Genomic DNA, 25,436 nt, shown 5'->3' with positions numbered 1-25,436 from the left:
TTATTCGTTTTCGTTGGGTCAACTTGCGAAGACATCCCGTCTGTTCGGGCTGGTGACTTGTCATTTGCATCCTTTTGCAGTGCTTGTGATAAGTCCCGTGACCTTTCGACTGCGTTACTCTGTTGCGTTTGCGCCATCTCATTTGACCGTCCTTTTTGTTCATTTTGCGCTAAGTCCTGTGACCTTTCGTTGCGCTTCATGACAAATCCGCCACCTGTCAGCTTTTGTATGGGGACTTTTTCTCCATAATTCGGCGGTTCATCCTCTGGCGGTGCATTTTGTCGATAATTCGCGTCAGCGAATGTCTTCTTATATTCAGCTGGGTCAAATACTGGGACTGTGTTCGGTGACTTTTGCGCTGGTTTCCCGGTAACCAACTCTTCCAGTCGCTTTCTTTCACATTGCGTTCGCAACTGTTGCATGTCCCAGTAGTCCTCTTGTGACATTCTCGCTTTCAGCTTTGCTTTCGGCGTCACAGGTATCCACATCCCGTGATTCTCATTTGGTCTGTAGGCCACTTTTTGCCACCTTTCCTTCTGCTGCAGTGTTACTGCATCCACAAGTGAGTCTTCGGAGTTCTGTTGTGCCGTTTCGCTATTCTTTTGCTGCGCTGTTCGCAGTGTCAAGTCTGTTTCTTGACCTTTCAACACGACGCTATCGTCGTGACCTTTAACATTCACACTCACTCCTTGACCTTTCACTTGGACCTTTCCAACAGAAGGTGACCTTTCGTCTTTACTGTTAGTGATATTCTGCTCCATCCATTTTTGCCTTATCAACTTCTCTTCTTCGTCCTCTGAACAATTCCAGAACTTTGGCTTTATCTCTCCATAACAGTCGCAACCTGGTTCATTCGCTTTATCATTTTCTGCCAAGTATTTCCGGAATTTCGCATGTTGCTCATTTTCCTCTTGCGCAGTATCGTTCTGCGGTTTCTTCTGATTCAGCAACGCCTGTTTAATCTTTGCGTTCCGTTGTGCGCGTCGTTGCGCTAACACTTCTTCGCTGCAGTACGGTGACCTTTCATTTTGCTGCACTTTTTGCAGTGTCGCGCTACCGTCACGACAATTTCCACTCGCAGTACCGTTCTGCGGTGACCTTTGGTCCCGTTGCGCGTTTCCACTCGCAGTACCATTCTGCGGTGACCATTTATCCGCTTAAACGTTTCCACTCGCAGTACCATTCTGCGGTGACCTTTGATTCTGTGGCGGTATCCTTATAACCGCTCCAATTTCTTTTTGCGATGACGGCATCCATATAGCCGTTCCGTTTTGCGCTGACGGCATCCTTATAGCCGTTGCAGTGGTCACATTCACTGCAGTACCATTCTGCAGTGGTGACCTTTCCCTTTTATCTGGTGATTTAGGGTCGGGTCGATCAGTAGGCTCACCGGTGCCTACTGATCTTGCCCGTTTCCCTGAACCGGCGCCCCTCCCTGTTGCGCGCCCTGCACATTTCCTTGTTGTTGCCCAATATCATTTGCCGGGTTAGGGTTTTGTCCATTGCCGTTATTGTATTGGCCACCACCCTGTTGGTAGTTTCCTTGGCCGCCTCCATTGTTCTGGCCTCCTCTGAAATTTCCGCGGCCGAAGCCTCTGCCCCTTCCTCTGAAGCCACCGCGGCCAAAGCCACCACGGCCGTAGCCACCGTTCTGGCCGCCGCCATTTCCATTTCCATAGTTACCGTTTCCATTTCCTTGCTGATTCTGGAAGTTCGCTTTCGCCTGATACCATTGTGTAATCAAGTCATATCCGTTAGCCACCGCTTGCTGCCATCCGCCCGTTGCGCGAAGACGTTGCCACTCTCTGAAGGCAAACAGATTCGGGTTCAGTTCCGGTGGTGTGTTGGCGAATTTGCATCCTTGTGTCTGGTGGTTGCCATACATACAGTATTGGCACATCTGTACGTTGTTCGCCACCCATCCGTCGATCATCTGGAACTTGAACTCTGTTCGTGACCCTTGATTCCGCTGATAGTTCTGGTTTCATCTGTTTGGCTGAAAGTTGCCTTGACCTTGCCCTTGATTCTGAAAGCTTCCATTCCAGTTTCCATTACCGTATCCATTTCCACCGAAATTTCCGTTACCCCCCCCTTGTTGTGGTAACACGACATTCATAGGGGCCATATTCTGTGGTGCCGGTGGAGCCACATTCTGAGGTACCGGTCTCACTTGAGCTGCCGCTTGTATCGCCGCTACCATTGCGTACGTTATCGGTTGCCCCGTCTGACTGTCGATAAAGGTCACTTTTTCCGTGACCTCTCTAACCGGAGTCTCCACTCGGTATTCAGCTGGTTGCTGAACTGGTGCAGCTGCCATTCTCTGTTGCGGCACATTTTCGACTTGGCCTTGGCGGATGGTCACGTATTCCTGGTTACGTTGACCTTTAGGTGCCTTATATTTCTCTTCGCCGGTGGCCCAATGTCGAAAGAAATCCTTCACGTCCGTTGGCGTCTTGCACTTTTGTATGCGCAGGGCTTTGTAGAGCTCATTGTCGACTCTACATCCTTTGATTAAGAAGCCCACGGCCTGTTTCTCAGTAATGATTCTCTTTGCCTTAAACCGCATCATCGCTTGATAGTATTGGTCAAGCGATTCTTTTCCGAGTTCAAATTTCCTTGCATAGGCCTCACGTAAGCCTAGGACTTCTTCATCTCGGTCACCGTATTCATCTTTAAATTTGTCCATCCATTCGGTTATTGAGTATTCGATTCCATCTTCTGCTGCGATGTCCTTTTCTCCTTCAAACCATGTTTTTGCAGGACCTTTCACTGCGCTGGCTATCTCAATCATGATTTGGTCGCCCGTCAACTGATAAGTCCTTTGGGTTTCTTTCACCAATCGTGTCCACCCACTCACTGTGTCACGACTGCCGTCAAAGGTCATAAGTGGCGTTTTCCTGGCCATCGAGTTGAGTGCTTTTGTCAATTGCACCGCTGTATTTTCTGCTCTCTGGTCATCATGTTCTTCGCTACTTCCGTCATCACTTTGATTTCGTCTCGCCTTTCCATAACGGGATTTCCTAGGGCGCTCCTGCCGGCTGGAGGGTCTGTCTCGTCGCCCTTCATCAATGAACACGTTTGTTTCAAAGTGCGAGGGAAATTGTGAAGGGTCACCTCGACTCATATGCGGGTAACTTTCCGAAGGTGGCTCTTTGTCTTCTTTGCCCTTTTCACCTTCTCGTTCCGCTTTTACGCTTCCTTTACCGGTACCAGTTCGTAGTGGCATTTCAAAGTGGAAACTTTTGCCCGTGCCCGTTTCATGCGCCTTGCTGTAACTGGGCGGAGGGGACTCCACTGTTGCCGTTTTAACTCCGTATTGTAGGAGTTGTTCATCTTTGTGTTTGTTAGACGTCTGGAGCGCCTTGTTCTCGTCTTCCAATCGTTTAGTTCTCAAATGAAGTTCTTCCCTTTCTCTCTTTAAGTCCGAATTTTCCAAGTTGACCTTTCGTAAGTGTTCCTGCAATTTAAAGGATTCCTACTGGGTGACCTTTTCATTTTCCCGTTCCATCTTTTTGATGTGTTCGACCAGCTCAGTTGTTTCCCTTTCAAGTTGCTGATATTGTCCAGCGGCTGATCTCACCTGATCCTTAATTGCAATCAACTCGTCGTCCTTCGCCAGTGCTGTAGTGGTCATCTCGAGCAATTCAGCGTTCAGCCTTGTGACTTCTTGGTTCTTCTGAGCGACTTGTTGTTGCCATTCTTTATCCTTCAGCTCCAGTGTTGTGACCATTGTATCCAGTCGCCGTGCTTCTTTTTGCCACTTAAGCCCTTCCTTTGTGACCCTTTGAACGTCTGCGGTGACCTTTTCATTTTCATCGTTCACCTTTTTAATCTCTTCCTTCCACTTTTCTCCTTCCGATGCCATAAGGTCTCTTACATCACGTTTCGCTTTAATCGCTTCATTACGTAATCTTTCGGCTTCATCTGCACGTTCCTGATGACCTTTTGACTCGCTTTGCAGAGTGCTGAAGGCTTCGTCTCGTAGCTTCAAATCGTTTCTGAGTTTGAAGGTCTCTGTTGCTAGCGTTGTCAATCGTTGTGTGACCCCCGCAAAGTTAGCCGCATACTCGTCCCGCTTTGCCTCCGCTTCGATGACCTTTTGGCGTAACTGGTCACATTCGTCCTTCAATTCGGCTAAGTGCCGTGACCTTTCCGCTGACTCTTCCGACATGCTTTCATTGAGGTCGCTGACAGCGAGATGACCTTCCATTTCTCTGTCATCTGCCATCTTTAGGTACTCTTCTGCAATTTCCTTTTGTCGCTCATATTTGACTTTCCAACCGTCTGCGGAGCTCTGGAGGTCACCCTGTTGCTGTTCCAATTCGAATAAGCGAGTTTCGAGTGTCGATAATCTATCTCGATACTCCTGTTTCCGCTTGTCCGCTTGACGTTCAGTGGCCTCAAGTTCATTCTCCAGCTCCCTTACGCGTCTCCTCAGAGTTAACGTAGGACTGTTTGGTGACTGTGGTCGTACATTGATAACCTTTCCATTCTGTGTCCGGTCAATTAAATGTTCGGGGATATCCTTAAACGGGGTCACTTCTTCTGCTCGGTCAGCCTCTTTCATTGCAGTTTGAAAGGACATGTTCATCGTTGCGTCATCATCTGTGAAGTATGACTCGTTGGATTCATCTGAGACCATTGGAGTTGCAAAAAGGTCATCGTCTGCGGTCTTATCGTTCAGTGAAAGGTCATCCAATCCCAGTTCGGCCAGTTCCTCTTCGGTGACCTTTGTCTTTTCCATTTCCGATTGAGTCAGGTTCGCATTTTTATCCTGCTCGTTCGTTCCGCTGATGGTAGCATCCAGCTGTGATGCCCCCGTTGCTTCCGCTCCTGTTTCTGTGGACTTCTCCTCCCCGGTGACCTTTATCTGGTTCATCAGATCACTTCCCGCCATGAATGTGGGAGTGTGCTTCTGGTCGTCTCTGGAGCTTTCCTGATCGGCGACCGCCTCGAGCGCCTTCTGATAAGTGCTATCAGAGCCTCGTGAATCCTTCTTCTCGAATGCCTTGGGCGCTCGAGTGTTCCGCTCATGTCCAACTGGACGTGAGTATGTGTGCAAGTCCTTTTTGTACGGGTTCGGTGCGCTTTGCTGTGAGCTGCGGGAGCTTTTGCTTCCCTGACTGCTGTTGGATGTCGGTTCTTCTTTGTCTTTGTCCATGTTGATCGGATAACTTGGACGCTCCTGCCAATTGTTCTCACACAAACGTTATTGTATGGTTTATTCAATTGTCCTAAAGGTCACTTTGTACTTCCGAAATTTTTCTAAGTCCTTATTAAAGTTCACTTTTCGACTGAAAAATTTCGACGGAGTCCTGTTTAAAGGTCACTTTTTTGATAAAAAGTTCGAGAGATTTGCCCTAAAAGGTTACTTTCGGACAAAATTTCGAAACAGCTTTTACTGTTTGAAACACGTTTGCGAATGAAATCCTACATCTGCTGATATCGCTGTACCACTATTCAGTTCAATTTCACTTCGATAAGGGTCACCGTTCAGTTTCAGATCATAAAGGTCACTTAAATAGGTCAATTTGGTCAATTCCAGCTTTTCAGTAAAGGTCACTTTTCAAAGTCAAAGGTCACGTTCTGGTCCTAAAGGTCACTTTCCGATTCAACTCAACTCAAAAGGTCACTTTCCAACTCGATTTCTGTCAAAAGGTCTCTTTTTGGCTCAATTCAAGTTAAAGGTCACTTTCTAGCTTAATTCAATCAAAGGTCACTTTTCCTTTGTCTAAACTCAAAAGGTCATTTTCCGTCTCAATTATCTCATCTCAGATCAAATTTCCCATTACAGTTCAAGTTCAACGGAAAATACCCATTTACGTTGTTTACTTCGTTCCTATTGGTCCGCTAGCTCAAATTATTCAGTTCAAATTTCGACCAATCACAGCTCAAATAACTGACCAATCACGTTACTCCTCTTAAAATTTATATCTGCCTGACGTCACGGTCAACGGCCAGACATGCGCGCCGTGTGCAAAACTCCGCCTACTTCTACGCTCAGCTCAGTACGGACCAATGAAAATTGCTAATTTTACCAACTAGCCAATCCCGTAATTAATAACGGTTTTTCTACCTGTTAACCGTCCGTTCCACGGGAAAGTGATCCAGATGATCCAATTCTTCTCCACCGTCCGTTCCCGCGCTGCCGCTTTTCCGTAGCGGTTGTGCCGCCCGCTTTTTGTATGCTACTGTGCCGGCTGACTACCGTAGCAACAGTAGTGGTGCTCTACTCCAGTTTGGAGGAGTCTGATCGGGTCTTTTCCGTGCGCCCCTTTTAGCGCTTCGCCGCTTGTGGCCCACGGCTTAGGCTTCGCTGAAGCCTTGCCGAGTAACAGTGACACCAGTGTGGGTCTTCGCTGAAGACTCCACACCGAGGAACACTGTCGACTGAACTCTTGAACTCTTGCACAGCTAAGGAAACAGCACGGTTCTTCGCTGAAGATACCGTACCGAAAACCGAAGCTGGAAATCCACGTCAAATGAGGCAGTTCACCGCTTGTGGTGTGCGCTTTGCTGTCCGTACAGACCTGTGCCTTACTGGTCGGGTTTCCACATCAAATAACAGGCCAACTTTGCCTGAAACAAATCAATTCAAATCAGAGAACCGCTGTCGGCTCTGCTACCATCTAAAGCTAGATCCAGAATGGATCCAGGGACGGAGACAGAAACGGAATCTATCCCGTGGAGTGAGCAATACGATCTGGATTGCGAGCTATGCGGAAACACAAAACGTTGCACCGTAATCGCTGACTTTTAATAATATTGAATATTCCGACAACAGAAAATCAACACTGATCGGCGCAGCTCGATCGTAAAGCGTGGAGCCCATTCAACAGTGTGTAACACTGTGCAGCACGTGCTATGCCGCGCCCACTAACACAACTCAAGCCAATCAGAAGAGACACAACACAGACACGTAATCCTAAGGGGTAGCGCCACAGGCGTAGCGCCACTGACGTGAACGCTAGTGATCCCGGTCTCACAACCCCCAGATAAAGAACTCGAGTTTAGGGATCTCTGAGAAGCCAGCGTAGATATGATGGCTGACTTCCATCGAAACGTCAGCAGCTGCCATACGCATTGTCCAGCCTAGATACGCCATGCGTTACGCATAGTCTGGCTGCAATCTGTTGATTCTGTATTGGTTTTGTTGACGGCTGTCTCACCTATTTTGCCCTATCGCGCGCACAGCATCCGCGGTTGCATTGATCTCTATGCAGCTAGTCGATGCTGCTGCGCTTAATGAGTTAAAAAACTGCGATAGCTATCGATAAAGCGCTATTTAACTTCTCGCTGAAAGACGGTTGCGCAATCTCGCATCCGTACAGCCGCGCCGTATAGCTCTGTATGGCGTCTGCTGACGTTTCGATGGAAATCAGCCATCATATCTGTGTTGGCTTCTCAGGGATCCCTAAACTCGAGTTCTTTATCTGGGGGTGTTTTGATTTTCGAGAAATTCTAAGGATTCTGATGGTACCAAGTGTATGCTGATCTGACGCGGACGTGTTCGGGTATCTCCCTCGTTAATTATAATAATAGGCAGTTGCAAATTAAGTACGTACCATACAACGTAAATACGCTATGCAGAATACGCAAAATACGATAAGCAATGTAAACGCGTAAAATACAGTAATTTGCAGTGTGATGCGCAGATATTTTAAACTGCAATTTGCACGAGTAGTCGAGTACCTAATGTACTGAATGCAAAAGCATGCCGGCGATCGCGTGCCATATTAGACTTATGAATGGGTGTCCCTCAATGTTTGTTGTAAATTATTATTATATAGCTAAACACTTATCTTATCAACAACGCCATAGACTAGAAACAAATACGATGAAATCGCGTGACCGCAAACGGCACTGCAGATTTGAAATTAGCCGGAAACCTGTCATGTATTTCATATACTGGTGCTGTATGCACAATAAATTTATAAATAATGGCATACGATGATACGATGCGACTTCAGCCTTGGAAACATGATATCATAGTGAAAGGAGAGAAGCGGATCACGTATTGTACAGCGACAAAGTCTCAATGGAATTTTCAACACTTTGCGCCGTGGGGCAGTCGTAGTGTCTACGCGGATCTCACGACGTAGCCGGAGTTCGATTCCCCCATCGGGGCATTTTTCGGCCGTTTCTGGGCTTCCTTCGGATGGCGCCCTGCTTAGTATAGGCTAGAAATTGCCTAGAATACAGCGCGTCGATTTGCATGCTGGGACCCACCAATTCCATACGAGCCCTGGCAGTAGCCAGTATGTACCGATTCTGTGCACCGAACCGCGGACCGATTTCCATTCTTTTAGTCCTACGTTGCTCACTGCGAATCCGAACGAAAAACCCGCAGCCGATCACACCCTTCATTTTCAGTGTTAAAAAAAAACAGTTTGCAAAAAAAACACAGCTGTCCTGAGGTTAAAAGCACGGACTGCAGCAATGAATGAATACATGGTATCGCCGAAAAACCCACATGACCGCAGAATCCATTCTTACCATAAAAAAAGCAAAAGCAAAAAAAATCAGAAAAACTTTTGCCAAAAGCTTAAAAGTTACAAAGATTATTTGGAAAATTTCTGATTAGATTTTGTCAAGTGCCAGTACCGTTCTACTTTATGGTATTTGGGTCGGGATTTGAAACACTGTTTCTCGCGTTATCAGCTGCGGGTGTCCGCTCAAGAAGTCACTGCACTGCTGGTTAAACAGATGCGTGAGCCATTGCGCAACCACACAAAACAGCGACGACACTATTTACGCTTACCGCAGTGGTAATCCATTATAATCTTCACAACCGAGGTTCTCTCCGCCTCATGCATAATGCTGATTTGATGGTAGGCTACAAGATGCTCATGCTGCAAGCTGAGGAGACTTTGCAGCCGGGTCTGCCACCTCCTCCATTTATCAGATCTCTCCAAAATCTCCGAATCACTGGGAAGCTGGATGATTTTAACCGCTACTGTGGTCTCTTTTCCGGTGTAATCATGCCGATGGGTGATGTTTGCTTTGTACACAGAACCAAATGTTCCTCGGGAAATGTAATCCGTCTCGACGTTATAACGATACCGCAGCCCGCTGCCGAACGTTGCAAGCTCAGATGCCAATCGACTGTTCATTTTACTTAAGGAACGAAGATCCACGGAAAATGGAATCCCACGGTGGAATTCCGTTTTCCAAATCCGCGATCCAGGCGACTTGCTTGGATTTGGAAAACGGAATTTAGGAAATCCGTGGAATTCCACTTTTCGAATGGAAATCCAAATTTCTGTATTTGGATTTCCAAACGTACGAAAACTTACGAAATTATCGAAACTAAGCCGGCAGTTTCTCACTTTTTTCACATTTTTGCCATAAAACCAATGTCATTTTCAGCAGTTTTCAATTGTTTTGGCGGCATGGAAACAAAACGTGATGCATTGTTTATAATGCTGCGACAGAAAATTCCAGCGCACTAGCATTCAATGAGTGCAAAAATGAAAATAATGTGCCTCACTGTCGCCCACCCGGTGCTAATGATTAGACATGTAGCGCACTAATAATAATTTGGAAAACATTAATGTTACTGTATGTGATTTATCTATCACTTGCATACAAGATCTCGAAGCCGATCAGCTGGGTGAGAGCTTTTTGTTATAAAAGTGTTGTTTTTCTCACCGTAATTAACTTGTAAGGTGCTGTACCAAACCAAATGGCATACGAGGGTGAAATTTGCATTCTAATATCGGATCTACGGCATAAACAAACCGCTTTCGTTTATAAAAATTAATATTAGATTTTTGTGTATTATTTTAGTATGATTTTTTCACTTTTAAACTGTTTTATTTCAGTAATTAGTGTTTTAGTAAAGTAAATTCACAAGTCAGCTACGTAAATTTGTATCTAGTGATAAGTCGTTAATAAGCTTCCATGTTTCAACAAGTACAACCGGTTTCGTGGTCTGGCAAAAGCAGGGTACTTTCATGCTGAAACTATGAAGCTGCAGCGGACAACTAGATGGCAATAACTGAAATAGTGTTTAATTGGTAGCCGAGTTACGCTGGATAGCTATCTACATGTATGTGAAAATAAAGCTAAAAAATCGTTTTCCAACGAAAATCGTAAAATCCTTGGATTTACGGAAATCCATTTGGATTTCCGTAAATCCACGGAATCCATGGAAATCCATGGTAATTTCCTTTCCAAATCCTTTCCGCGGGCCCGAACCCGTGGAAATTCGTTCCTTAATTTTACTGTATCCACACCAGACCATTACATGGAGACAATCAACATGTGAAGTTTCATAAATTGTAAAATACCCGGTGTCAGGCGACTGCCAGATTAATGTTGCATTCAAACAGTGGATTATTTATTTATAGTGCCAAAATTTGTCCGTAATAGCACTAAATACCCATTAACGCGATGACGTTTCTCGCCAGAACGCCGGCACGACCTTCGACCGATCTGATATAGTGTGTCAACAGCGCATGAATGAAATACCATTATTCTATCCATGTGCACAAATGAGATTAGCAAACTAACGCTTAAAGCAAATTAGCTTAAAGTCTGTGATGTATGTAGCGGCGGTGTATACTTTATTAATACAACTGCTCGCTACCGAGCCAACCAACCAACTGATCGCTAAACAAGGCGACAACAATGGACAATAGGTACGCCGTTGCTACGGCACATTAGCCATAGCCACAGGACAACAATTCACGAGATACTTTGCACTCGTACGTCGCTGTACCAATACGTACAGTCATACACTACAAAGTCCTATTACTGTAGTTCGTGACTGATACTGAGATTATCAACTGCGCACTCTGGCCTATCAAGGAGGGAAATTAGACTGCACACTTTTCACTTTATGGCTTCAATGTTTTAAGCATTACTTGTGACACCTTGTGTTACTGACAGTGATCGACTGATCGTTACATTTTTTTAGACCGATACATGTAGCTATTTTTTAATATTGAAAACTGGATCCAGTTTTAATATTAGCGCATAATAGCGCAGACGGCAGATTTACCGGTTCACTCGAAAATTTCTGACCCTCGCAATATATGCAAGAGAATTTTTACACCCTGGATGTATGAGCGATGACATAATTTCTCTGTTCGGCTACCTCTGACATTATTGTTTACTTATCTATCGCATCTTATCAATTTGACAGGCCATTCGGAGCAGCTGTTCCTACTTCGTTTAGTCTCATTTTCAGGTTCCTTTGTCGTTTCTGTTTCCTGCTTCGATAACTCCTATCAATCATTAACTTCGGGTTTGTAAAGGTGTTTTATAAATTACGGCGATTTTCCATAAGATATTAAAGCAGTCTGAGTGTGACATACGTACCTTAAAAACTTGTTCTTTAAGAAAATGCAGTACAATCAGTACAAGCTACTTTAATGTCGGTTAGTTAAATTTTGAGCGAAATACTCGTATTAAGTTTTTTACGTTAAGAACGTGCGAGTTTGGTGTTAATAGTTACTTTGAATTATGGTTCCGCTTCTTCGGTATTTCTGTATAAGAATTTATTATCAGTGCCTCTGTAAAAATAATGGATAGATTTGCGCAAACTAACTTTCTTTTTGATGACCCAATGTTGCTTAAGGGAAATGGCCCGGTACATGGCGCCGAATTCGTGTACATGCACGAAAACTTTTACTTTCGCGCACTCCCAAACTCTTTTTTGTTTCGGTTTATGACGTTTTGAAGCCAGAAGATTTGTATACACTGGCGTGAAAACCGTTTGTACACGCAACATCCGATTCGGGAGTTATGGCTGTAAAAAATTCCAAAAAAGTTTGAATGCGTTCGGGTGTACCAAAAGTTTCATTATGGACCGTTCCCCCACAAATGTTGCACCTAAATGCACATAACCACGAAGAACGTTTTTACACCGATCCACTTCTCTAGCATGTTTTCCAAACTTTAAAACACATTTCAAAAAATTTTAAAATTTGAAAAAAATCAAGGATGTCTGGATCGGTGGAAAAACGATCTTCGTGGTTATGTGCATCTGTACGTGCAAAATTCGAGAGAGACCGGTCCATAATGAGAAATTTGGTATACGCATAAATTAAACTTTTTGGAATTTTCTAACAACCATTACTCCCGAACCGGATGTTGCGCGCACAAACGGTTTCACGCCAGTGTATACAGATCTTCTGGCTACAGAATTTGATAAACCGAAACAAAGTGTTTGGGAGTGCGCGAAAGTAAAAGTTTTCGTGCAGGTACACGAATTTGGTACCGTGTACCGGCCCACTTCATTAACCCGAGCAACCACTTTACCAATCATCATAATACGAGTAATTACTGCGTAGTGCGTACAGTGTGCACTGTAAGAAGCGGGCCCGCGGTGAACCATGGATTCGAATTCGAAGTTGGATTACTCAAAACTGGATTTGGATTACTCAAACATGGACTTGGATCCCTTGACTTAGATTTCATAAAATGGATTACCTATCTTGGAATACTCAACTTTGATTACTTACTTAACTTGGATAACGTGGATTTCCAAACTTGGACTACTTATTTATGAGCTTAAATTGCGTTTTCTTACACTGCTTTCTCGTGATTATTCCTGTGTTATTCCCAGGTTATTCTTAGTTTTCTTATAATTCCTAAATTTCTTAGGTGTCCTAGGTTTTCTTAGATTTCTAAGGTTTGTTAGGTTTCTTAGATTTTTTAAATTTCTTGGGTTATAAAAAACCGAGAAACTTTTAGCCAAAAAAGCTTATGAAAGCTGCAAAACTAATGGTAGATGGGTCTATAAAAGCATTGTATGCTACCTTCTTTTCATGAACTTTTCCTGCCTTAAGGCCATCGCCAAAAATGAGTCGAAAGACGCCATACTGTTGTGCCTTTGGGCTTATTGATTTTACCATTTCTGCGGCTAGAAAGTTCACTGGTTCAATAAAACCTAAAAATCCTAAGAGGAACCTAAGGAACAAACCTAAGAAACCTAAGTAGGAATCATAAGAAACCTAAGAATAACCTGAGAATAACAGAAGAATAAGCACGAAAAAACGTATAAGAAAACGTATTACAAACAAGTAATTTCCAACATTTCCAAACATTTCCAAACAGGTCCAATTTAAAAAATCCAGATTATCCTTTAACTGCTTTAACAGCCCTTTGGTAAACCCAAGATGCGTGGGAATAACGAATCAGTTTTAGCGACCACTCTGTTTAGGACCTTTAACAGAGTAAGAATAAAACCTGGGATTGGGAATTGGTACTAGGAATTGGTACTGGGAATGGGATTGGTATTGGGATTGCGTTTTATTTATGGGAATGGTATTTCCTTGTGGGAATGGGAAATACTACGTACAGTGTTACATAATAAAATCATAGTTATACTCGTAGTTGTAACAAAGTACAGAGTACGTCCTTGGAGATACTTAACGAGATACGGTATATGCACACGGACACAATTTTCGTATTTTTGAGCTGTTTTACATGTTGTATACCAATTGCAATTTGTAAATTTATTGACCCTACCAAAATTGGGCTATATCCAATCGAATACAGTAATTTAGACAACTTAGGAGAACCCGCTCAATTTGCACAACACAAAAATGAGCGGCAATTCTCTTCCGGTTGAACTAATCGAACTTTTATAACTGTTTTATGTAGAGAGTTATAACTGTTTTATATACTGTAGCAGCAGCTGGTGGCAACTCTTTACTGATGAAAAGTCCAAATGAACAGAGCGCATTTGGCAGCATCGCAGTGCTGCTTATATACTTCTAGGCATCAGGGACAGAAGGTAAAATCAGCATAAGAACAATTAAGAAAGATCTAGAGCGTTATTTAAAATGGGATGTGGCTCGGGTGTGACAATAGAAAATAAGAATACTATGATGATTCATACGCAACCAGTGCATTGGTCCTTATTGTGTGATGGCAACCATTAAAGGGCAGCTATAAATAACTTTTAGCTGCTCTATTTTAAACGCTTCGATGGTCATATAATTATGTAGCAATACTATACCAATGACAGCATGTCACCTAAAGTTTGGGTGCATTCTGATATCTTACCTCCTCAAGAAATATACATAGATATCCGACAATACGGTACAACAAGAAAAATGAGCGGTTAAATAAATGAAAGAAGCCAATGAATAACACACGTATAAAAAACCGTTCAAAAACAACAAGTTGTCGATATGTCTGCGCCCGGAAAATCGGGGCGCAAAGCCAGATTCTGTGCGCCCGGACATCGGGACGCATAGCCATATACTTTGCGCCCGGTTTGTCGAGGCGCATAGCAATCACCTGTTTTTTAAACAGCTCGCCCCGCGCAGATTTCGCGATATATAGGAGCGGATAAAAACTTAATTGCAGAATTCAAAGACTATCAAGATTTTAAGCTAAAACTACGGTATAACAATATTTATTTAGCTTTAGTTATACAGATTTCATCATTTTCCAGTTACCACTAAAATTAGTGAACAGTTTGCGTGTATGTACAATGCGTATATGAGAATTTTGCTGCGAACCATTTGGGTGGAATTTTTGGCAGTTGTTTGCCCATTCCCATTCCCACAATGCAATACCATTCCCATAAATAAAGTGCAATTCCAATACCAGTCCATTCCCATTACCAATTCCCAATACCAATTCCCAGTTCCCAATCCCAGGTTTTATTCTTATCCCCTTTAACACCACCTCGCACTCCCTACACTTACTAGTTAATAGTACTTTTAGCAAAACTTCTTAGCAGAGCCTTTACACCCGGTACCGGCTACGTAACCGTTTTACATCGTGAACTGCGAAACCGATTCGTTTTTATTTTGTCTTAGTTTTCGCAGCAGATGTTTGTTTTAAAATTAAAAAGTTCTAAAGCGATCCAGTTTCTTTAAAATGTATCCTGTAAATTTTCCCTAAAATAACGGTGTCACTTCCAGTAAATAATGCACAAAATCCCATTTATGCTGTCTCCGGAACCAATTTGAATTTGGGTGTACAGTATTCTCGTATAAAATACGATTAAGTAATCTTTTGAATTGTGAGAATTGCAGGAAACAAATCGCAAAGTTTTCTCCCACTTTTGCCAACAGGAGAACCTAAAAGCAGAAAACCTAAAACATGGTGAATGGAAATATGGAATGAATGGTACACAAAGTAGTGCCTGCAAAATAAAGGTATTGCACGAAGTAAAAGATAGTGCAGAAGGTTGTGAACCAGATGAAAGATGATGCGAGGATGTGGATGTTGTGGCCACATAATTATTTAATTGCGAAGAACGAAATCGTCTTGTGTTGTATTTTGGAATTAACGTTTACATTTGCACAATAAGCAAGCGATTACGTCAGCCATCGTACCTGGGAGAAAAAGTACTATCCTGTGTCAAGCGAACATAAGAGGCCAAGAAATAACAAAACTACGAATTAGGTATTTTATTAAGACTGATAATTTCCTGGTCAAATAATAAAAATCTTTAAACAAAATCCCTGAGTAACAAAATACAGTAACTCCTTTAAAAGCTAAAAGCGGACATAAATTTCCCCAAGTACACCAAGACACCAGTAAATAGTAATTAACTGTGACATAGTTAAAATCTATTTTTTACGACTCTGCAGATAACAAAAATACCAAGCACAGATCCAAAATCGACAAAGACCGAAAAAGAACCAAATACTGTATACTCGTACATAAATCTGCGCATGTAGAGCAAGCAATATTCTTTTCTTCATGAATAAATTAAAAAAAGTTTTTGGTAACAAAGATTCAGGAAAGAGTTACCAGATTGTCCATATTCCCGTGGATCCTGTTTAGGTAGTTTTGGACTAAAGTAGTGGCGCAGAAGTGGTGCCGATGTACGTACGACGAGATAACGAAGACATTACTCCATCCACCGTTTCATCGCCAACCGCAAATGCTGTAGGTCGCCATGGAGTACCGCGTGTTGTGTTATGAACTTCCACAGAATTTTCGTAACTTCCGCGTGTGTTCACGCCGCCGACGATGTATATACAGTCTCCCCAAACAAAGGCGCAGTGCTTGCGCCGTGGCTGCACAAAGGGTTGGACGGGTTCCCATTGCCGCGTGATGACGTTCAGGCGGAAGCACGATGATAACGCACCTTCCGACCGGCTGTTATTTCGATTAATTGCTCGTCCTCCCAAAACGTAGACGTACTCTCGTAGCGCAACCATGGCAAATTCTTCCCGGCGCCCAACGGCGAAATCTTGCCGGCGCCCTGGGAAATCGGGAAATGTTTCCCACCGATCACCGACCGTATCGTAGCATTCAACAAACATTGTCCACCGGTTGCGGCGTTCGAATCCAATGAAAAATAGCTTTTCCTCGAGTCGTGTGCCATTCTCCACTTTTTTAATTCTGGAAAAAAACAAGAACCGTATCATAAACCACAGGCCATAGACCGCTAAATACTGACTATTGACCATAGGGCTCGACTTTCTTCTGGGCAAGTATGAGTAAAACTTGCATACGAAGGCCTGCTGTAAAATAAGTTAAGAAATGGTGAAAAATCACTGGAAAGCCAAGCGCTTTGAGTCGTTTCCCTGTACTGCCGATGACCAGCTGGTGATTTATTTCGTATCTGAACAGCGTTTTATGTGAATCGCTCTTATGTGCAGTGTGCAGCCATAACGTAAACCACAGCAGTACAGTAATGTGCAAGGACACAGCTTAAATTATTAAGGTTTTCATTCTAAGTTCTAACCCGCCTCATGTACCAGTTCATGTTCCGGTCTTTTTCTTACCGCTGTGGAGCGAGCTTTGTGAGCAGATTTCCATCGGGAATATCAATTGCTCGAAAAACAACGGGGTCGTAGCGCCAAAAGAAAATCTTATTTTCAACCGTAACCGGAAGGTTTACGCGGACTGTTAGCCTCACACGACAGACGGAGTTTTTGCCCGGATCCCATAAATACAAAGACGTTTGGCGCACCGTGTCAGCCTTCTCTTTTACCTGCAGAACAACAGTCTTTTCCGGACCCGGAAAAGCACACAACAACCTTTTCCCTCGAACATTCTCCGGTAAAGGCGATGATTTTACAGTGAATGTTTTCGGATCAAAACGAATTAGAACGGCGTCAAACTGATTGGACTGATTCAGATCGCGGTTGAAGTGGAATACGCCGGTGGCGTGCCGCTCGTGTTCGGCTTCGGATAAAAGTCGACGTTCAACGCTGCATAGCTCCTGTAGAAGCTGAATCGAGGATATTCGGATCCCGGTATTTCTGCATAAGCAGCGTCGGATGCACTGCGCGAAGTCCGGAGGAATCGATTCCGCAACAAGTGGGATATAGCCTTCGATAACCAGATGCATAAAGCGGGTATCAGCTATTTCATGCCCCGCTTCCACGGTTTCTTTAATGGTGCTGTTACTATTTTCCCGATATAGTTGTTTCTTTCTGCTTGCGGCAGGGAACACACAGTCACCTAATTCCAGCATAATACAACCCAGACTCCAGACATCGGTTTTGCGTCCGGGAGTGTTTTCTTGTACATCCGAGGCAGCAGCAAACTTTCTTAACATTTCGGGTGACATGTAGCGAACGGTGCCACGCAGGTGAGAAATATCCCCGGAACAAGTTACGCTGTCTTGCATTTGAACGAGATCGTCCAAGTCTGCTATGGATACCTTCTTTTGGCCGTTTCTGAGGTTTTTGATTAGAATATTCCCAGGTTTCATATCCCCATGGATGATGCCTCTTCGGTGGAGATAGCTCAGCCCGTCGGCGATCTCCAATGCGTAGCCAATGGCAGTAAGGTAATCCAGGGGCGTGGCGTCGCGGTTTAGTTGTCTAATGAGCGATGCAAGATCCCCACCTGCAAAATAATTAATGTAGCTATAACAATGATTAAAAAAAGCTAGTGAGGCTATTCTTCACAGTAACAGTGTTAACATGCGGGAGATCGACCAGTAACGCATGCATGGGGTTAACAAATCTGACCTTTAAGAAGCGAGATATGAAATCTCAGCCTCTACAGACTACAGTTGCCTCACCATATGCGTAATATAGGGGTACGCCATTGGACTAACTGTTCGATACATACGTTGTTGGACTAAAATAACAGCTGGCATGGGATGTCAGTTGTGTTGATACGGTTGCCGCTTCCCACATCAATCAAATCTACATCGGCAAACGCGTGATCGGCCGCCGTTCAGGCAGAGGAAAAGAAGACCAGTTTATACTCTTATTTGGTTGGTCGTTACATTTTCGCGCCCATCGCTTTTGAGACAATGGGCCCTTGGGGACCGTCAGCCATTGCCATCATCAAAGAATTGGGAAAGCGTTTACGGACCCCTTCAGGAGAAGTCCGCAGTCTCGAATTTCTTCGGCAGCGACTGTCTCTTGAGATACAACGCGGCAACGCCGCCTCTGTTTTGGGCACCGCAGAAAAAGCGAAAATCTTTAATGAGCTCTTGTTTATTTAGCTGTTTCTTAAACCATGTACTCGTTTGGTTTAAATTAAAATTACTGAGATTGTTAAATAACAGCTGCTTTGTTAGTCGGTTTACTTAACGCATACGTTGTGTATTATGTGAGCGTACTTCGCCATCCTCAACGAACGGAATACTTCTTGTCTGCAGTTAATTGGTTGTCTGCTGTGTAATTTAACTGTAATTGAGTGCTGATTGAGCACGGTATCACTTTTAGCTATTCTCCAACCGAACCGCGCACGGAGGTACATATCCCGAAGGTAGCCCAGAATACGCTTTGTCGCACGTTCAGTAGCCTCGCTCTGGTGGGGCTGCGCATGCAAAGGAGTGTTAGGTTCGATGGTCTAATTCAAATAGCCAAAGTGGACAATGTCGAGCGAGATGTTCGCATTGCGCTCCCATGTTCGGCAACCAAGTGTTGGTGGCTGGCAGCTGTTTAACTCGCATTACGCATTGGATGTCAAGGATGAATTCTATTTGGTGCAAAGAGCACTCTTAAAGTAAATTTCCCTATTTTGTATAACTGTATCTGCCATAAGAAACGCTCTTGCTAAAGCGCCGCGAACTGCCGTTTTCTGATTATGGTGACTGCGCGGCTGCCATTGAAAGTTAATTGCGGGAAATACGGCATCCGTACGTTGTATACGCAATCACGATACAATTGTTGCGCTAATCAGATTGTTACGCTCAGTAGAAATGTCTGATTGCGGGTCTGGGTCTAGCTAGCATTCCCCGTCCATGGATGTTATGCACACAGATAAAGGCATAAAAGATGACGCACCATAAGCAGTGTTTCCATATATATGAGGTTATCAGTTTTATGGTAACTGAAACCTGCCTTTAAAGATCTCCAGCCCTAGCCACGAGAGCTGCGCTCCGGTCTGCCGGTACCCAATTTTGGCGTATTTTCCAAGTTTACATAGGTATGTTGAAAGTTGAAACTTCTTCCTAATTAAAAACTACGTATGAAAAAAGGTTAAGAACTGGTAGAACTGCTACTCTACTCCGTGACCACGAATGAAAAAAAAACTAATCTACTCTGTAATCAAAAGGTTTATGTTAATTTAATATAGCCTACGCGTAGCACAAACTTGAAAGCCTGAAAAATCCACGGGGCTTGAGAAAAAAGTACAAACCAAGTACTCCGCGTGCTGTGCGAGAGTTCTGCTAGATATTTAAAAAATTTTTGTGGCCGTACATATGTAGCCGGGGTAGAGATACGGAGAGGGAGTGCAGCCGAATTCATAGAATATCCAAATATAATTACCTAGAGCACCATCAATACCGTGTATGCCACGTGCCAGGGTTACCGTCATCTCCGCATATTACATATTTTTATATTACCCGTAGTACTTAAGTACAAGTTCCGAGAAATTTTAATATTTATCTTATCATAAACTTTGCATAATTTCGCAAAGAACGTGACAGAACCATACAGCCACCAATAAAGGTTATCTGCATGGTACGATCGCATAAAGTCAGGTAGTCACTGTTGTTCTGCCACCATTAGCAAAACCTTACTTCCTACCATTGCCGCTTATGGCAGCATCACTACCGCACTACCGTCGTTATCACATCTGTAGGTTACCGTATAATACAGTCGCCGCTCTGGACTCAAAAATTCAAAACTCCTATAATTCTATATAGTTTCAACTCCCGAATACATAAAAACTTAAATAGCTGGTTGATTTTGCATAAACCATGGCGTAAAAAACGTTGAAGTTAGTCCCACCGGCACTTCCACCGCATTGTCTCAATAAGGCAAAGCCGAGGAAAAGAAGTAAACATTGTAAAACAAAAATTAAAACTTTATTGGCTTTGCTTACCGCAATAATAATCCATCACGATTGTCACGACTGGCATCCTTCTAGGCTCCTGAATGATGCTAATTTGGTGGTATGGCACAAGATACTCATGTCCCAAACTAAGGAGGCTTTGTAGTCGGGTTCGCCATCTCATCCATTTGTCTCTGTTTTCAAAAACTGCGGAATCACTTCGGAGCTGGATCACTTTGACCGCCACAATGGCCTCACCAATATAATCGTGACGCTCGGTAATGGTTGCTTTGTAAACAAGACCGAAAGTTCCTCGGGCGATGTAATTGGTGGCATCATAGTGATACTCCAGTCCACTGCCAAATATCTCGTGCTCCACTTCCAGTTCTACGGCCATCTTCATTAGAAATACTGTTTACTTAAACGGTTTACAAACATAATCATCATCGAAATTTGCTTAGCTGCCGGTTTCGGGAATGACCCCTAATAAAAGTGGGCAAAATCTACAGCAATGCGCGCTGTAGGCTGTAACCCAATGTGCCACTTTTCCTCCAAATTTTGCCGGTTTTGATTTTATTACGATACATGTAACATGCGTTTATATACGACTAGGTATGTACATTTGCGATTCTTGTTTGAAATATTTTATATTCGGGGCTTGCAAGATCATCATACAGTGCAGCGTCGACGTGCGAACCGTGGGTAATGGGAGTGGCGACCATTTGCTTAAATCGTACGAGCGCAATTACGATTCACATACGGTACAGTTTACTAGCCTTAAGTTAATTATTAATTTTACGGATAGTAATTACTCCTACTTCAGCACGAGTGCCAGTACACTGTATATTATAAGTGCACGGCACAGCACCGTTCATACGGTCATACCGTACAAAATTTCAATAAGTTGAGATTTCTGATACGCTGATAATTATTAGTAAGTACTTATTATATTGCCTTGTATTATCAGTGGTTACCATTTCCGCTTTTACCTACTTAATACTTATGGTCTTTGCTTGTTCGGGGTATGTTCGAAACACTCGATGATTAACATGCCGGTAATTATGCTCTCATTGCTCGGTGTATGTGCATGCTGTTTAATTAGCGCCATGTCGCGCCAGCCAACGGTGTATGTATGGCCGGGACACTTTCTGTTCACACCAGTGACCATATTATCTACTGTAAAAATGCGAGTTGTACTCGTATCACACAATTCACGCAAACGATATAAGTTTTAATTGTTGTAAGCGATAAATTACAACAGTATCGGCTGCACAGTTTAATTGTATCTGCCGATCACATGACATTGTATTTTGCTGCGCCCAGCCATTTTATCGCTGAACTACATAATATGTGTTATGTACAACGAGATTTTACATGCACTACTCGTACAGTGACTATCTCGGCGTATAATTATTAATTCAGTTATCACATACCGTATGCGAGTAAAGCAATTTCACAGTGAAAAATTACTAAGCTTAATTAAAAATACAAACCAAATGGACACCAAGTTTCGCTTTTACGTACTTAATACTTACGGTCTTTGCTTGTTCGGTTACGGTATATGCTCGAAACGCCGATATTTGCGAAAGTTGTGGATAAAATAATGCGTAGAATGTAGATTTGTGGAAATGTTAGAACGTTACGAACAAAAATATGGGCGCCACTGCATACCGCCAATGCGACGGAAAGACACTGTATCTCTCAGTGGACTCAAAACGTTCATGAGCCCAATTCAACTGCTACCTGTACTAGGTACTAACTTAATCAGATTTACCTGACCAACAGTGTTGAACTCTGCCGTTGAACATTACTCACTACTCTGCCGTTTCTCTTAATTATAATTTTAACGGGCAGAAAATTCGGCTCCGTACGTGGATCCGAGTGGTTACTCTTCACGTAATTATGGATCAGTTAAAATTGGAAGTACCGTTTATAACATTTTTTCCCGCTTGAATCGTTTTGAAGATGTGCCATTACATGTCGATATATCTGTACAGGCGCAGCAAAACAAGCCAGAAAAGTTTAAAGAATAACATTAGCTATATTACAGGAACATCTATTAAGCATGCTGCGAAAAACTTAGGTGCCGGAATTAATCTCCACGGGGTTGTGGTTTCACCAAAATTAATTCTAAATATAATTCTGAAGTCATGAATCTTACGCAACAGATAATAAATGCAAGTTATTCTACTAGCGCGGATAGTAAAATAACACAGAGCGCAACAGTCAACAATCAATTTTAATAATGGTCAGCGCTTACAGTTACAGTACAAGTATAAGAAGCGCAACGCTAACATTTACCACCGACTATAATAATGTACGCGAGCCGGAAAAACGGCAAAAGTGCCGCATGGTGCCATACATGTAGGATTACATCACAACTAGAGCATACGTTCCTTCCGCTTTTACGCGAAAAGAGTGGTGTTAGCGGGCAGAGTGGCGTTGGACGCGGAACCAACCACCGTGGCGTTCTGGCTGGCACCTTCGGCCGCCCGCGGCCCAAAGAGCGCGCTGAGTTCCGTGCCACTCACCGGCTGACTTACATTGGCCGCCACCGCTTCGCCCACTCCACTGGAAACAACAGGGGCACTGGGAATACTGGACGGCGCACTGCTCTCCGCGGCGGCTGACGCATTCTGGGCCACGCCCACCACGGGAGTACCCACTTCCACGGGAGCAGCTGCCGAGGAAGCGTTGGATGCCGAGCCGGAAGTCGACGCGGAGGAGGCATTCTGGGAAGCGGTAGGGACTTCTACAGGAGCGGCGGCCGAAGAGGAGGCGTTCTGGGAAGAAACAGGAGCTTCCACAGGAGCACCAACGGAAGAAGAAGCGTTGGATGCCGAACCGGAAGCCGACGCAGAGGAAGCATTCTGGGATGAAGCAGCGGACTCTGCAGGAGCAGCCGCGGAAGAGGAGGCGTTCTGGGAAGAGGCCGCTGCGTCGGGAGCGACGACGGGAACAGCGGCGGCCGAAGCGTTCAAGCTGTCTTTTGGCGTCGGCTCGGCAGATGTCGCTACGGCAGCCGCAGGAGCGGAAGAGTTGGAATCACTTTTGACGACCGTTGGTTCGGCCGATGAGCCGTTAGAAGCCGCGGAACTGGAGGATGCCGCAGAAACACTGGATGAAGCATTGGAGGCTTCGGGAAGGCTAGAGGAGACGTTAAGCGGCACGTTGCTTATGGCGGAGGTCAGGTTGCCGGCCACATCACTACTGCTGCCCGAGGGGGCGGTCAGGACGGCGGTGGCAGGTGTGGCGGGTGCCGAGGCGTTGCTGGCATCGGCTGCTGCTCCAGATGAGGAGGCGTTGGCATTGGCTAAACTGATGTTGTTCAAAAGCTCATTCTGGAAAAAAATAAGATTAGGACATGGCGACATATTCCACTTAAAAATCAATGGCTCTATATAAAAGGTGCAGTAATATATAAAATATATTAAATAAATATATATTAAATAAATAATAATATATAAAATAAATAAATAATGATAACAACGGCATCATTTTATGACACAAATTGATTTAATAGATTAATCTTTAAGATGATAAATAATTACGTACTAATCCGGGACTATCAACATGTCTCAAATGTTTTTTTTAATTTGCGCCTTTATTTTAAATATGTTAAGCAATTGCTTCCAGTAACAAATTCGAAGCCATTTATTTATACTTAATAATTATTATTTACTTCACTACTTATTTTTAATAATTAAATTCTATTTTAAACTTACAAAATTTAAATTTTATATACGGTTATTGTTTAAATTTTATATACGGTTATTGTTTTCTGTAGTATACTGTATACGCATTAAGCAGTGTTTACGATTAAGTAAATCTCAGCTTACCTGGCCATACGCCGAGGGAACGTTATACACACAAAGGAACACTGCCGCGCTGAGAGCAATAACCGCTGCGGAGTACATTTTCGTCTAATGCGCAGAGTTTATCCGGTACAAATATTTTTAAAAAATAACAAACAACACACCATTAGCGGACGCTTATATATCAGTCGCCTCGTGAAAAAGTTTCAGTAATCCAGGTGATTAATAATATCTTGGAATGTTGTCAGAAGCCGAGGAAGCACAACAAATAACTGCAGGAGAATAATTACGAATCATTTCTCACGCTGATCTGATTGGATGGAAAACCGGCCACCACAAGGAAGTGCCGGCTACCATGCCGGTACGGCGTGCTGGAGGAGGGAGTTGGCCGCCAAAATCTCTTACAAATGACAATCCGTGGCGCCATACAGCCGCACGTTATCGGCGCCGTACATACATTTTTTCTGGAGAAAAATTTAAAAAATGCACGGAAAACCGAAAGTGTGTCGTGAAAACAAGTAATTTAGCCCGCACGTGACGGTGCTTCGAGACGCTGACATGCGAGACAAGGTAATTAAGTTTCGCGAAAGTCATGAACGGAGCTGTAATCTGTGCGAAACACGCGATGAGCTTGTTTTGCAGTATTTGGGACATGTCCAAATGGATTTCTACACATTGGTCTAATGTTCATTAACATTGACATTTCGTATACTACGTAACAACGTCTAAGCATTAAAGTTTTTGCAGCGAATTGTTAATTGTGAGGTGGATATATTACTTTTCCATTTATTTTCGTGCGGAAGGTTGTTTAATCCATGTATTTTCTATTAAAAAGACTTGTTAAGTGTCAGTGTCAAATACTCGTATAATTAACTACACCGCGGTATTCTCCTTTTTTTCAGAAACTGTGACTAGCATTCTGATATTTGTATCTTTCTAATGCTCTTTTGAGCTGCTACTAATTACATGACTTCGGTTTGTTTATTATGATTACGTTTTGCCGGTATGACTCAGAACGGTGGCCGATGCCTGCAGCCATATTTTCCATCTCAAGAACAGCTTCAGTTCAGCGACCAATGCAGTTTCCATTGCTCTTGTCGTAAATCGTGATTATGTAGATCGTATCGTTACAATTGTAAATTGTTGCTTACAACTAACAAGTACCTGTGCAAGATGCGCCGTTTAAATGGGTGCGGTAATAATACAACAAACCGGCAAAATAAATACGGACAGATTTTTGAAGGCACTTCATACTGTATCGTTTGCGCGCGCAGATAGTGAGACGCTTCTTAATACATGTACCCGGAAACTCTGGCTGGCAGTGGCTGCATGAACTCACATGCAATTTGCTATCCATGAAAAGCGCAATTGCGTAAAGTTCATATAATTATATATTTATGAAATATGAGCAAATTTCTGTATGCAATAGTAAAACTAGAGAAGTGCACA

At 43.4% G+C, this 25,436-nt stretch overlaps 3 protein-coding genes across 4 annotated transcripts; all 3 read right to left on the bottom strand.

Moving 5' to 3' along the window:
• Positions 1 to 1,348: 1,348 nt before the first annotated feature.
• On the bottom strand, positions 1,349 to 6,083 carry LOC129592892 (CAP-Gly domain-containing linker protein 1-like). The gene has a single exon (XM_055489036.1). It carries the CDS (start codon positions 5,159 to 5,161, stop codon positions 3,476 to 3,478), a length of 1,686 nt encoding a protein of 561 aa, XP_055345011.1. The 5' UTR covers positions 5,162 to 6,083; the 3' UTR covers positions 1,349 to 3,475.
• Positions 6,084 to 14,895: 8,812 nt separating this feature from the next.
• LOC129592893 (glycogen synthase kinase-3 alpha-like) lies at positions 14,896 to 20,791 on the bottom strand. 2 transcript variants are annotated; one of them, XM_055489038.1, is made up of 4 exons: positions 20,224 to 20,791; positions 16,710 to 17,781; positions 15,727 to 16,323; positions 14,896 to 15,047 (listed from the first exon to the last, which is right to left on the bottom strand). In XM_055489038.1, the coding sequence occupies exons 1-3, from the start codon at positions 20,573 to 20,575 to the stop codon at positions 15,771 to 15,773; spliced, it is 1,977 nt and encodes a 658-aa protein (XP_055345013.1). In that variant the 5' UTR covers positions 20,576 to 20,791; the 3' UTR covers positions 14,896 to 15,047; positions 15,727 to 15,770. The 2 variants fall into 2 exon arrangements, with proteins under 2 accessions (XP_055345013.1, XP_055345012.1); XM_055489037.1 differs by lacking the exon at positions 14,896 to 15,047 and having other exon boundaries at positions 15,394 to 16,323.
• A 1,607-nt stretch (positions 20,792 to 22,398) lies between these two features.
• Positions 22,399 to 24,168, bottom strand: LOC129592896 (uncharacterized). Its single transcript, XM_055489042.1, has 2 exons — positions 24,012 to 24,168; positions 22,399 to 23,513 (listed from the first exon to the last, which is right to left on the bottom strand). Exons 1-2 carry the CDS (start codon positions 24,087 to 24,089, stop codon positions 22,578 to 22,580), a joined length of 1,014 nt encoding a protein of 337 aa, XP_055345017.1. The 5' UTR covers positions 24,090 to 24,168; the 3' UTR covers positions 22,399 to 22,577.
• Positions 24,169 to 25,436: the final 1,268 nt, after the last annotated feature.

Source organism: Paramacrobiotus metropolitanus, unplaced genomic scaffold (genome assembly GCF_019649055.1).
Source record: "Paramacrobiotus metropolitanus isolate TYO unplaced genomic scaffold, Prichtersi_v1.0 Parri_scaffold0000057, whole genome shotgun sequence".
Classification (NCBI taxonomy): domain Eukaryota; kingdom Metazoa; phylum Tardigrada; class Eutardigrada; order Parachela; family Macrobiotidae; genus Paramacrobiotus; species Paramacrobiotus metropolitanus.
This window is presented reverse-complemented; position numbering and strand designations above follow the sequence as displayed.